The sequence below is a fragment of the Lampris incognitus genome, chromosome 17 (genome assembly GCF_029633865.1).
Source record: "Lampris incognitus isolate fLamInc1 chromosome 17, fLamInc1.hap2, whole genome shotgun sequence".
Lineage (NCBI taxonomy): Eukaryota > Metazoa > Chordata > Actinopteri > Lampriformes > Lampridae > Lampris > Lampris incognitus.
In genome coordinates this window covers 40,231,658-40,245,283 of record NC_079227.1, presented here as the reverse complement: position 1 = coordinate 40,245,283, position 13,626 = coordinate 40,231,658, and the positions used below count along the sequence as shown (strand labels likewise).

The 13,626-nt window shown below is 46.8% G+C and overlaps 1 protein-coding gene across 1 annotated transcript; it reads left to right on the top strand.

Moving 5' to 3' along the window:
- Positions 1–1,520: 1,520 nt before the first annotated feature.
- On the top strand, positions 1,521–8,058 carry LOC130127770 (HLA class II histocompatibility antigen, DQ beta 1 chain-like; the record flags this gene model as incomplete). Its single annotated transcript, XM_056297493.1, has 5 exons — positions 1,521–1,806; positions 6,572–6,785; positions 7,291–7,358; positions 7,464–7,577; positions 8,033–8,058. Coding segments are annotated over 5 exons (708 nt in total), but the record flags the coding sequence as incomplete, so codon positions are not given.
- Positions 8,059–13,626: the final 5,568 nt, after the last annotated feature.

Here is a 13,626-nt window from a genome sequence, read left to right as displayed (position 1 = left end):
GGACATGATGGAGGAAAGGTGTAGGCTACTAGCAGCATATTAGCCAGGTGAGGGAGGAGGGAGGGGGGAGGAGGGAGGGGGGAGGGGGGAGGAGGGAGGAGGGAGGGGGGGGGAGGGAGGAGGGAGGAGGGAGGAGGGAGGAGGGAGGGGGGAGGACACATGTTGGTCTTTTCTGGTGGTTGTGTAAACGTGCATGTGAAAGGTGCGGCCTGTTCATTCATGTGTCTCGCCCGGTTGGCAGACAGGAAGTGCATGTGGACATATGTTGTCGCTGCTTCTGCTCCTACATACTGGGCTTATAAACGGACGTGGTTCTGGTTTCATATCATCTAGTCTCGGTACCCCCCGCCAGTACCCCTCTTCCATAAAGTGTTATTTACCAGTCTGTCCACGGAGGGGCGCCATTTGGGATTGGTTGGATGACGCATGTCTCCAGTGAGAGTAGCCTATAGCAGCCTGATGGGAGATGGCCGACACTGATGTTTCTGTCCACCCTTGTCAAATGTGTAGGCTACTCCTTCATATCAGGGAGCAGATAGAGAGGAGGAGGAGGAGGAGGAGGAGGAGGAGGAGGAGGAGGCTCATGTGTGTGTTCTTTGATGCTAATAGCCTCGTTATACAAGTGGGGGGACGTTGATCTAAAGACAGAATGATATCGCCAACGTCTGTTCTTTCATTTAGCACAACTTGTGGTTCCTCACATGGCCTCACTTCATGACTCATTAGGCTGAAGGCTGCTGCTGATTTACATATGCAAATATCCTACCAAGAGGAGTTGCACCTTCCTTCCATCCACATTAACCATCCAAGCGGGGGGGGGGGCACACTACCCGGGTAATGTGCAGACTACCCGGTTTTTCACATTACCCGTAACACACACACACACAAACACAAACACACACACACACACATATGTATATATGTGTGTGTGTGTGTGTGTGTGTGTTTGTGTTCTTGTACATGTTGAGTGTGTATTGTGTACATGTTGAGTGTGTATTGTGTACATATTGAGTGTGTATTGTCTACATGTTGAGTGTCCTGCAGCTAGGGGGCGCTATACTAACAACACATGTCCTCTTGTCATTCTGTCACCGGCCAAAGCTTCTCAGTCCCCGAACAGGCTCGAACCTGTGAGTTTCTGTCCCTTCCCAGCATTAGGCTCTACCCTCTACCTGGTAACAGATGACCTGACAGGCCTCTGTTTTTTCTATTGGCTGATGTTGGGAGAGCTAGCCAGCCCAGTGAGGTGATTGGGTGGTGGACTGGTTTATGTCCAGGGGACAGTCCACACCAGTCAGTCTGTAAAGGAGGACAGTTTATTGTGTTCATCAGCAAGACAGACACATGGCTTCATGCTGCCTTGTTGTGTGTTGCTCCCTCCTGGTCGTGGGTTTCTATGGAGCAGGTGAGATAAAATATGTAAATCAGTCTCTGTTGGATGGGCTCTGCTGTGTTGTTAGAAAAGAGGTTTTAATTATTGTCTTTAAAACAATTCAACTAAGTAACTTGAACCTGTTTCTCTTTCTGTTCCAGATGCGTTTTTGTGGTATGACCTGGCCACATGTGTGTTCACCTCCTCTGAGCTTCCTGACATAGAGTACATATACTCTGCTTATTTCAATAAGATAGAATATCGCAGGTTTAACAGCACTGTGGGGAAGTATGTTGGATATGATCATCATGGTATCTATAACGCAGAGCGCTTTAACAACGATCCTGCAATTCTGGCACGAAGGAGAGCTGAGAAAGAGAGATACTGCAAACATAATATAAAGATACAGTACCGAAAAACACTGGATAAGACAGGTGAGCTGCTCTGCTATGATGACTATTACTACTACTGTTACTACTACTATTAGTAGTACTATTATTATTATGACTATTACTACTACTGTTACTACTACTATTAGTAGTACTATTATTATTATGACTATTACTACTACTGTTACTACTACTATTAGTAGTACTATTATTATTATGACTATTACTACTACTGTTACTACTACTATTAGTAGTACTATTATTATTATGACTATTACTACTACTGTTACTACTACTATTAGTAGTACTATTATTATTATGACTATTACTACTACTTTTACTAATACTATTAGTAGTGTATGTATGTATGTGTCTGTGTGTACGCGCGCGTTTGTAATTGTTCGAGCGCGTTTGTGAGTTGTGTGCGCGCGTGTGTGTCCGTGTGTGTGTTTGTGTGTGAGTGTGTGTTTTTGTCACGTGTGTGCGTGTGTGTGTTTGTGTTTGTATCTGTGCGTGTGTGTGTGTAAAAGTGCGCGCTGGCGTCTGTGAGTTGTGTGTGTCGGTGTGAGCGCGTGTATGTGCGCAGCGCGTTTTTGTGTGCGCGCGTGTGTCCGTGTGTGTGTTTGTCACCGCGCGCGCGTATGTCTTTGTGCGCGCGCTTGTTTGCGCGCCCGCGTTCCTGTGTGTGTTTTTGTGTGTGCGTGTGTGTACGTGTGTGTGTTTGCTGTTGTTCGTAAAGCTGTCCGTCAAGATGGTGTGTGAGGATGGTTGTGAACACAGCGCACAACTATTGATCATCTATGACGTCAACAAAGGATTATTGATGAACCCGGAACAGGTTATTAACATCGTGTGGGTTGGGGCTGGAAGAAAAACAACATATGTGTCTAAAAGAATATAATGACATGTAGGGATGAGGTGGGGAAATGAGTAGTATTAGGCTGTACATACTTGTCAACAATGTTGAGTGTTAAGTACTGAGTACTAACAGTGGAAGAGCGTGTAGTATCTGTTTTAGGAGAAGTACAATTGTAGTGTTCCCTCCCATGGACGAGGCAAGTGTGGGGCTGACAGGAGCGAAGAGGTTGTCTTCCACTAACTTCAGAGGGTTTCTTGGCAGCCTTGCAGTGAGTTATTCAGTAAAGTGGGAGAAATGCAGCCTGCTGGAAACCTTGTTCTGAGCTTCAGGGAACTTATTTGTGTTTTAATTAAACCTGCTGAAGTGGGAGTAGGAGGAGATAATGAAGCATGAGTATGCTGCATCTGAGTTCAGCATCTATGCAGTGAATGCGTGAAGGCGTCATCAGGAAACTGAGATTAGTTCTTAACAGACGCAGCTAATGGCGGTGTCTGAGCCAGAGATGTGGAAGCAGAGGCTTATCTTACACCTGCTATGGGTCATTCTGTGACTTGTTTGCTGATTCTGAAAGAAATGTGTAGTTATACTCCTGTAGTGCGTTGTGTAGCCGTGTCAAAGGGCAGTAGAGTGGACTTGGGGTGATAATGGTTTGCATTATAAAATGTCCTTTACTGAAGGGTGCTCACAAGAGTACATAGCTGCTAGCTGCAAAGCTTCAGTTTGATCACACTGACAGGCTACAAGTAGTTTGGATATATAATGTTAGCGCGTTTCATGATTTTGCAGCATAGCGCCACCTAGTGGCCAATTAACAGTAAATAATGCACAGAGCCTCAGGGCGTCATGACTTATTGGTGGACCAAGTTTCGTGTTAATCGGAGTTGCTGTGAACAAGATCCGCCACCTTGAACCAATAGCATAGCTGCTGCTAAAGAGCTGCATGTTGTCCCTTATACTTTAAACGCTTATAACACAAAAACCGTCGCTAATAAACATCTGAACACATTCACACGTCATGCTGGTAGTGTCACGTGTCCTGTCAGATATTTTGGAGTAGTTTGATCAAATATTTTTGAAAATAAAAAATATTAGGTATATTGTACACTGTACAGGCATATATTGTACGTTGGTGTGGATGCATGTTTTGACCGATTAGAATGACCTTTGACCCCCTTGATATGTTCATTCTCCAGAATGTCTGTGACGATGTTGGTAGCAATTGAATGAATCTGTGCAGAAATGTTTATGTTTTATGATTTTTCATATTTTGAAAAATATAGAGTGACGGACTTCTGAATTGACCCTATGTTGCAGTGCAGCAAAGTGTTGGCATCACTTACTGGATCTGCTCACAACATCTCAGCTCTGTAGGATGTGCAGGGGATCTGGGGGACATTTTGGGGCATTTTTGAAGTTTCGCAGGTGAAATTAACATTTTTGTCATAAGCCACGCCCACTTTTTTTCAATTGTGACCAAATTGCATGTATCAACTCCAGTATGATCCTAGATTGTGCACCCCAAATTTCATCCAAATCCATGGTGCCAATTATGAGATAAAACTTCTCCAATTTATAGTGCCCCCTACTGGACAAATAAAACGCACTTTATGAGTTAGGATCTTTTGGCAATACGTGACATACGTCTAAAATTTCAAGTTGATATGTCAATGCATTGATGAGTTATGGCACCGTCATGGAAAATCACCGTTTTCCAGTCAAGGTTCATTGATCTGTCAAATCAAAACCGAGCAACGAATCAAAATTCTTTCGATAACTTTTTGCCTTGAGTGACTGTAGATGATGTGTGCCACGTTTCGTGTAAATCGATCGCACGGCCTAGGAGGAGTTCGAACAAGTACTTTTGGCTATTTTCGCAAATTTGCGAAATGAAATTACAGCAGAAATGGGCGTGGCCTATACCACGTGATTCCGATATGCTCAGTGAATCTGTGCATGTAAAGGTTTTGCATGTCCGATGTACGGTTTGGGAGTTACACGCCAAAACGCCTTGACCTTCAAAATAGCGCCACCAACTGGTTGACATGTGTCATGTTTTGCCTCTCGGGTAAGTGCGAAGTTCTGTACCAGGCCTCCAAAGGGTTTTGTAGAATCTGTTACGGTGTAGGCTGCAGTACCACTTTTACCAACGGAAAAATAAAAAAAATGAAATAAAAATAAAAATCTGAGCAGAAACAATAGGGGTCCCCAGCCCCTGGGGCTTGGACCCCTAATAAATGGTAACAACATAATACAAACAAAGAACAGACACACAACAAAACAGAAGGGGAGTACACGTGTACACATGTACAGTAACAGACGGCTGTCAGGACACAAGTGTGGTAGTAGGTCAGCAGCTCGTTACTTGTGTTGTTGTTTCAAGGCTGAGAGGTTTAAGGAAAGACTCACTTCTTGGAGACAAGCAGGGATCTTAGGTAGTGATTTACACAACTCCTGTTTGTGAGTACACATGTTGCATCTACAGTAACACAATTAATCAGATGTTGAAGAGCACATCTTCTGGATGAAGACAGCACCAGGTCACGTGTCTCATGTTAAAGGAGGGACAGAGTCACGAGACTCCACACCAGTCCAGCACTTATGGGACATTTCACCATCACACAACAAGTGTGAGCGTGTTTGTGTGTTGTGTTACCAGAATCAACGGAATCTAGAACTTCCAGACCTCCTTCTGCTTCACTGCTGGACAGGACACATGGTTTAAGCTGGTGTGGTTTATTCTTCCAAATGACATTTAAGAAAGTTCTATTTGCTTCTGTGGCGGTAGAACCATAAACCAATAGAGACACAGATGGACCCACAAAGCGAGACAGGCCCTCTGCTTTGGAGAGGAGAACTCCTCCTAAAATAGAGAAACCCCTTCCAAGACCAATCCTGAAGACAGACTTGGTCTTTTTAATCTGTTGGAGAAATGGAGATGTTGTCTAGCTGTAAGATGTGTAGTTGTATATATTCCCAAATACTTAACGGACTCTTTTACCGGATGTTTCCAACTACACAATCGCTACAATCACGCACAGACAACATTCCACATGTGCACACATTTAGTCGCAGGTCCGAGGCCCTGGAACACTGGTTACCTGAGGTAACAGAGTTCCTCACGTGCTTCTTGTCCTTCAAAACAAAGTGGTGTCGTCTGCCAGTTGTGAGATTTTTAATTCTCCACCAAAACCCGACATTCCTTCCAAACGTCCATCATTCACGATATTAACTGATAAGAATTCAGCCTCTCAAATAAATAAGGGAGGAGGAACAGGGCAGCCTTGGCGGAGCCCTCTGTTCATCTGGACTCTTTTACAGCTGTTAAAGTTCATCATAACAGAACTATTCATATCTTTGTAAAACATATTGACGATGACAACAAAGTTAATCCCAAAGCCCAACGCCTCGACGGACTATAACAGAACCGTGAGTTCAATCGCGTCAAAGGCCTCATAGAAGTCTAGGAACAAAATAAGTGCTTCAGAATTTACTGCATCTGCATCATCCAGCAGATCTAGGATGAGTCTCATGTTACAGTAACGTGCCGGGTTTTCATGAGTCCTGTTTGAGGTCCGGCTATAACAGAGTCTAGTCCTCAATGCGGAGGGCTGGACTGAGGCGACTCACCGCAGAAGAGCCGTTTAACATGCTTTATTCCAGCTCTGCTAGGCGCTGCCGTAAATCAGTTTATGGTAACTCCTCTGGGGGCCGCTGTCGTAATAATGTAAACTAACCTACGACACATCAGTACAACCGCCAAGGTTGGACTACCCCGGGATTCCAACCCACGACCTTTCTGCTGTGAGGCGACTGCGCTGACCACTGCGCCACCATGTGGCCCCAAACATTATATACTATCAGGATTAGCAACTCTCCACATTTGACATTGATTCAAAAAGTTAATTTCAAGCCATGATGATGATGATGATAACAAAAATAATTTTTTACCAGCTGAGCCCAGTGTGAGACTGACTTCAGTGACGCCCCCTAGTGGCCGACATCCGGCCATGCTGATGTGCAGTGTCTACAACTTCTACCCCAAATACATCAGTGTCACCTGGCTGAGAGACGGACAGCCGGTGACCTCTGACGTCACTTCCACCGATGAGCTGGCAAATGGTGATTGGTACTACCAGATCCACTCCCACCTGGAGTACACGCCCAGGTCAGAACACTTAGACTCAGTACCGAATGGACCGGTCCAAATACATACATAACACTATACACTCACATTTACACACACAATGACTGGACAACAAAGAACAAAGTGATGGTTTAAGGTGGAACGTGTCTCCTCAGTGTCTGCTCTGTAGACACCAGCTGTATGTTTAAGGTGGAACGTGTCTCCTCAGTGTCTGCTCTGCAGACACCAGCTGTATGTTTAAGGTGGAACGTGTCTCCTCAGTGTCTGCTCTGTAGACACCAGCTGTATATTTAAGGTGGGATGCTTGGCTCTTTACAGGTGAGAGCCCAGATGGACGACAGAGTATTTATTGTGTATTAATACCGTGTTTTAAACTGGGCTGATGTTTAGTATCAGACTCGACTAGTTTCTGTGCAGACAGACAGGAAAGTACAGACTTACCTCATCCAATCACATCACGTCTTATTTATTGTTGATATGTTGTTTATTTCCTGTGTTTTCTTCTTCTTCACTTATTTCATCTCAGGTCTGGAGAGAAGATTACCTGCATGGTGGAACACGCCAGTTTCCCCTCTCCTAAGAAAGTGGACTGGAGTGAGTATCTATGTGTGTCTCTGTCCATGGATAGGTGATGAAGACAGAGAGACAGGTCAACATGCAGATGTGTCTATAGATAGAGACATGTGTCTGTCTTTCCAGATCCCTCCATGTCACAATCAGACAGAAACAAGATCGCCACCGGAGCGTCAGGTCTGCTTCTGGGTTTGATTTTGTCTTTGGCAGGTCTGATCTACTACAAGAGGAAGGCCAGAGGTCAGTAACACTAGATCAGTCCAGACCAGGTTTACACTGGTTCACATCAGTCCACATATACACTATGATACCCCTACACTATAATACCACTACATATACACACTGCACTATAATACAAATACATATACGCAGTGCACTATATCACTATATTATAATACAAACACATATAAACAGTACACTCTATATCATTACACTATATCAGTACTTATCGACAGTACACTATACATATAGACAGTATACTATACATATCAGTACTTATAGACAGTACATTATACATAGACAGTATACTATACATATCAGTACACATGGACAGTACACTGTACACATTGGTACTTATAGATAGTTGAAGAAACAATAGTTAAGTTGTGTGTCATCAGTACTTGAAGTGGGCTAGACTTGTTTGGTTGTATTTCAGTCTCTTCACCACTTTTCTTATCCTTGGTCTTTTTTAACAGGGCGTGTTCTGGTTCCAACCAGCTGAAGCAGGAAGTGACGCTTCTTCCTCGTTGGTTTTTCTGGTGGCAGTTCACTGTGTTGCTTTCACCTGAAGGTTTTCTCCCAGATTGTCAGTGCTGCCCCCTGCTGGATCTCATTACCTCCTGCTCGTATTCTTACTAATGCTTTACAGATTCTGATGTGACCGAATGCTTCACCTCCTGTAACACAACTTTGTATCAAAATCAACCGACAACATTCCCCTGACCTATATTACAGGGAAATCATGTTAATGCTCCTTTTTAAATCACCAGTCGTCTGTTGCTGTTTCTCCAATTCAAATTGTTCTTTCTAAAATAAACCACCGCAAACATTCTGTTGTGTTTTGTTTTAGCTTCAGTGAACATGTGGCTTTTTGGTTTTTTAGGAAAGGTCAGAGCTCAAATTCAGATTCATATTTCTGTTTTTCAACATTAATGGTTTCCAATGTACGTCACCAACATACTAAGTGTCATGCTAGTAGCAGGAACTGAGGACCAGGATGCAGACAGCGGAGACAGACTGGGCTAGAACAATGTTCTAATAAGGCAAACAGACTTACAAAACAGCAACGTAGATTCACGCAGCAAGGAAGACTTGAGACGAGAGGTGCAGCATCCGGCCACCAAAGGTTAAACACAACCATCCGACAAAGAGTCGGGGCAACCCAGGGGAATATACCTGCTGGGCAGCCAATCAGGTAAACGGGGGTCAGGTGAGCAGGAACAGAAATGCTAGTCAGGGAATGGGGAGCTTTGATGACCCAGACCACACAACCATGACAGGACCCCCCCCCTCCAGACATCCCAAACAAACGGAGCAGGAGCCCCAAGCAGGGTGGGCGGAGGGGGTCTGGGGTAGGGCTTCAGGACCAAGTGATCTGGGAGCGGATGAATAGGGCCAGAGATCTTAGGCAGATGGCCCAAGGGCCTGACCGATGGACACTACTGATCTGGAGGACGACCAGAATGCAGGACTGAAGGGAGCAGCCCCGGCGGATGGACAGGTGGATGACCTGGAGGCCTGTGATGTGGATTGGTCAGCTGCTCGGGAGCTCGGCAGCATAGGCAGGACCACCGCTCGGGAGATCGGCGACATAGACAGGGCAGAGGCGGGACTGCTCGGGTACAGGCTTCGGAGGCAGCAGGATCGCTCAGGGAACTTGCATCGGAGGCAGGCCCGCTCGGGGTACCGGCGTCAAAGGCTGATAAAGATCAGGGCAATCGCGGGCAAAGACAGGTGGTTAGCAGAGGCAGCCGACGGCTCAGGAAAAGACTGGGCGTCGGCAGGGAGAGGCCGACCACTCTGGAACCGGAAGGGTCTCCATAGCGTGGTGCTGGGTAGTGGAGACGCTGTAGTACTGTGCATCAGAGACACCATAGCGCCGGGTAGCAGAGACTCTGGGGAAACATGGAAGGCCGAGATGCCGGACTTGGGAAGATCAGGAACCAGGTCACCATCGTACCACCACCTGAAAAAGGCCGTTTCCTGGGGAAACTCAGGGTCCCTCCTCCAGATGGCCACGAGGAGTTTAAAGAAGCCTAGCTCCTCTTTCAGGAAGGTGTCACTTGACAAACCGAAATCCTCCCCAACTAAACGGCAAGCTGAGGAGATCTGCTGGGTCCATATTTGGTCAGATCGTACTGTCTTGCCGGGAGTAGGAATTGAGAACCCAAATGCAGACAGCGAAGACGGACTGGGCTAGAACAATGTTTTAATAAGGTAAACGGACTTGCTTCCTCTTCGGGTGCAGCTCCAGGCAGGGCCGCGGTCCCTGGGCCCACCGGGCAGGGCCGCGGTCCCTGGGCCCACCGGGCAGGGCCGCGGTCCCTGGGCCCACCGGGCATAGCAGACCAGGCTCTCCCAGGTGACCCGGCGCCAGCTCTCCCAGCCAGACACCCTCGACACAACTCCCCGCACTCCACACCACGACACCACAGGCTCTCCCAGCCGATCCAGCGGGGGGGGGGGGGGGGTCAGAATAAAAACTTCACACGATGACGCAAACTGACGTGGACGAGGAGGCTGCATGGTCGGTCCTGGGCGAGGCTCCCACACCACACGCTGCATGTGTGCAAACATACAGCAGGTTTGGTGTTGCTATAAGAGTCATTGGGTAACTGGGGGTACAAGCCACATAAAGAAGTGAACAACGAACGTGTTTTCTCAATAAAACCATCAGTGGTGAAGCTAAAATATTCCTCAGAGTAGTACATACCCACCAGCGGACAAACAACAGTACACCCCACCTTTATTTCACTAAGAAACTGGAGTACACCAAGTACAGTTCAAGGGAAGTTCAAGTATATGTACTAGTGGTATACCTGTGTAAGTATACTTAAGTATGGTGTTGTTTGGTATATCTCTGATAAGTAGTTAGAAAGTACACTGAAAGTATACCCACTGATGTTCAGTTTAAAATAACGGGGCATGTGAATAAAGTAGTTTTTGGGGTGCACGTTAACCACTTGTGGGGTGTTGTGAGGGAACGGGTGTGTTTGCCTGTTAGTCTGTCAGCTATGCTGTGGACAAACTGCAGGCCGTTACACACGCCGGCTGAAGGGTTGACTTTAGCTAACACACCATGTGAGGAGTTCTGGTGTGCCATGACTGTTTAAAGTTGTGGTGAATATTTGGCAGAGGAGCCACGCATGTGTGTGTCTGTGTGTATGTGGAGAGGACAAGCATGTGTGTGTTAGTGTGTATGTGGAGAGGATAAGCATGTGTGTGTCTGTGTGTATGTGGAGAGGACAAGCATGTGTGTGTCTGTGTGTATGTGGAGAGGACAAGCATGTGTGTGTCTGTGTGTATGTGGAGAGGACAAGCATGTGTGTGTCTGTGTGTATGTGGAGAGGCCAAGCATGTGTGTGTCTGTGTGTATGTGGAGAGGACAAGCATGTGTGTGTCTGTGTCTATGTGGAGAGGCCAAGCATGTGTGTGTGTATGTGGAGAGGACAAGCATGTGTGTGTCTGTGTCTATGTGGAGAGGACAAGCATGTGTGTTAGTGTGTATGTGGAGAGGCCAAGCATGTGTGTGTGTATGTGGAGAGGACAAGCATGTGTGTGTGTATGTGGAGAGGACAAGCATGTGTGTGTCTGTGTGTATGTGGAGAGGACAAGCATGTGTGTGTCTGTGTGTATGTGGAGAGGACAAGCATGTGTGTGTGTATGTGGAGAGGACAAGCATGTGTGGGTCAGTGTGTATGTGGAGAGGACAAGCATGTGTGTGTCTGTGTGTATGTGGAGAGGACAAGCGTGTGTGTCTGTGTCTATGTGGAGAGGACAAGCATGTGTGTTAGTGTGTATGTGGAGAGGCCAAGCATGTGTGTGTGTATGTGGAGAGGACAAGCATGTGTGTGTGTATGTGGAGAGGACAAGCATGTGTGTGTCTGTGTGTATGTGGAGAGGACAAGCATGTGTGTGTCTGTGTGTATGTGGAGAGGACAAGCATGTGTGTGTGTATGTGGAGAGGACAAGCATGTGTGGGTCAGTGTGTATGTGGAGAGGACAAGCATGTGTGTGTCTGTGTCTATGTGGAGAGGCCAAGCATGTGTGTGTGTATGTGGAGAGGACAAGCATGTGTGGGTCAGTGTGTATGTGGAGAGGACAAGCATGTGTGTGTCTGTGTGTATGTGGAGAGGACAAGCATGTGTGTGTCTGTGTCTATGTGGAGAGGCCAAGCATGTGTGTGTGTATGTGGAGAGGACAAGCATGTGTGTGTCTGTGTCTATGTGGAGAGGACAAGCATGTGTGTTAGTGTGTATGTGGAGAGGCCAAGCATGTGTGTGTGTATGTGGAGAGGACAAGCATGTGTGTGTCTGTGTGTATGCGGAGAGGACAAGCATGTGTGTGTCTGTGTGTATGCGGAGAGGACAAGCATGTGTGTGTCTGTGTCTATGTGGAGAGGCCAAGCATGTGTGTGTGTATGTGGAGAGGACAAGCATGTGTGTGTCTGTGTCTATGTGGAGAGGACAAGCATGTGTGTTAGTGTGTATGTGGAGAGGCCAAGCATGTGTGTGTGTATGTGGAGAGGACAAGCATGTGTGTTAGTGTGTATGTGGAGAGGACAAGCATGTGTGTGTGTATGTGGAGAGGACAAGCATGTGTGTGTCTGTGTGTATGCGGAGAGGACAAGCATGTGTGTGTCTGTGTGTATGTGGAGAGGACAAGCATGTGTGTGTGTATGTGGAGAGGACAAGCATGTGTGTGTCTGTGTGTATGTGGAGAGGACAAGCATGTGTGTGTCTGTGTGTATGTGGAGAGGACAAGCATGTGTGTGTGTATGTGGAGAGGACAAGCATGTGTGTGTCTGTGTGTGCGGAGAGGACAAGCATGTGTGTGTCTGTGTGTATGTGGGTAGAACAAGCATGTGTGTGTCTGTGTGTACAAGAGGATAACGGACAAGACAAATCAAACAACACAACACGTGGCAAGAGAGAAAGAGAAGAACAACAGGAGGGAGAGAAGTGGACTGAGAAAAAGGGAAAACAAAACAATATTTTACATTTAAACACACAACACACAACACACAATACACAATCCTCACAACACACTCATCATCAGTCTTCTGCAGAACAACCTCCTGCATGTCCGTCCTACCGGTCATAAATAATCACCTCCTGCTGGGCGAGGAGAAACCCTAACATCAGATCACGAGGCATGAAGGTGTCCTGTTCATCCCTGTCTACTTGTAAGTTCAAATACTGTCCCATGGAGATTATTGTGTACTTGTTCCACTTGTGTCAGTATGCGAGCATCGAGAACCTTATTCTGCCCCAAAACCACATACACACTATATGGACAAAAGTACTGGGACACCTGGCCGTCACACCTACAGGAGCCTTTATGACCTCCCATTCTAACTCCAGAGGCACTCATATGGAGGTGGTCCCTCCTTTGCAGCTGGAACAGCTTCCACTCTTCTGGGAAGGCTTTCCACAAGATGTGGGAGTGTGTCTGTGGGAATGTTTGCCGTGTCATCCAGAAGAGCATTTGTCAGGTCAGGCACTGATGTTGGACGAGAAGACCTGGCTCACAATCTCCGTTCTAGTTCATCCCAGAGGTGTTCGACGGGATTGAGGTCAGGGCTCTGAGTGGGCCAGTCAAGTTCTTCCACACCAAACTCACCCAACCGTGTCTTAATGGACCTTGCTCTGTGCACTGGGGCACAGTCATGCTGGGACAGAAAAGGGCCCTCCCCAAACTGTTCCCACGAAGTAGGAAGCATAGAATTGTCCAACATGTCTTGGTATGCTGAAGCATTAAGATTTGCCTTCACTGGAACTAAGGGGCCTAGCCCCACCCCTGAAAAACAACCCCATACCATTACCCCTCCTCCACCAAACTGTACAGTTGGCACAATGCAGTCAGGCAGGTGACGTTCTCCTGGCATCCGCCAAACCCAGACTCGTCCATCAGACTGCCAGACAGAGAAGGGTGATTCGTCACTCCACAGAACACGTTTCCACTGCTCAAGAGTCCAGTGGCAGCGTGCTTTACACCACTCCATCCGACGCTTGGCATCGTGCTTGGTGATGTAGGGCTTGCATGCAGCTGCTCAGCCATGGGAACTGTA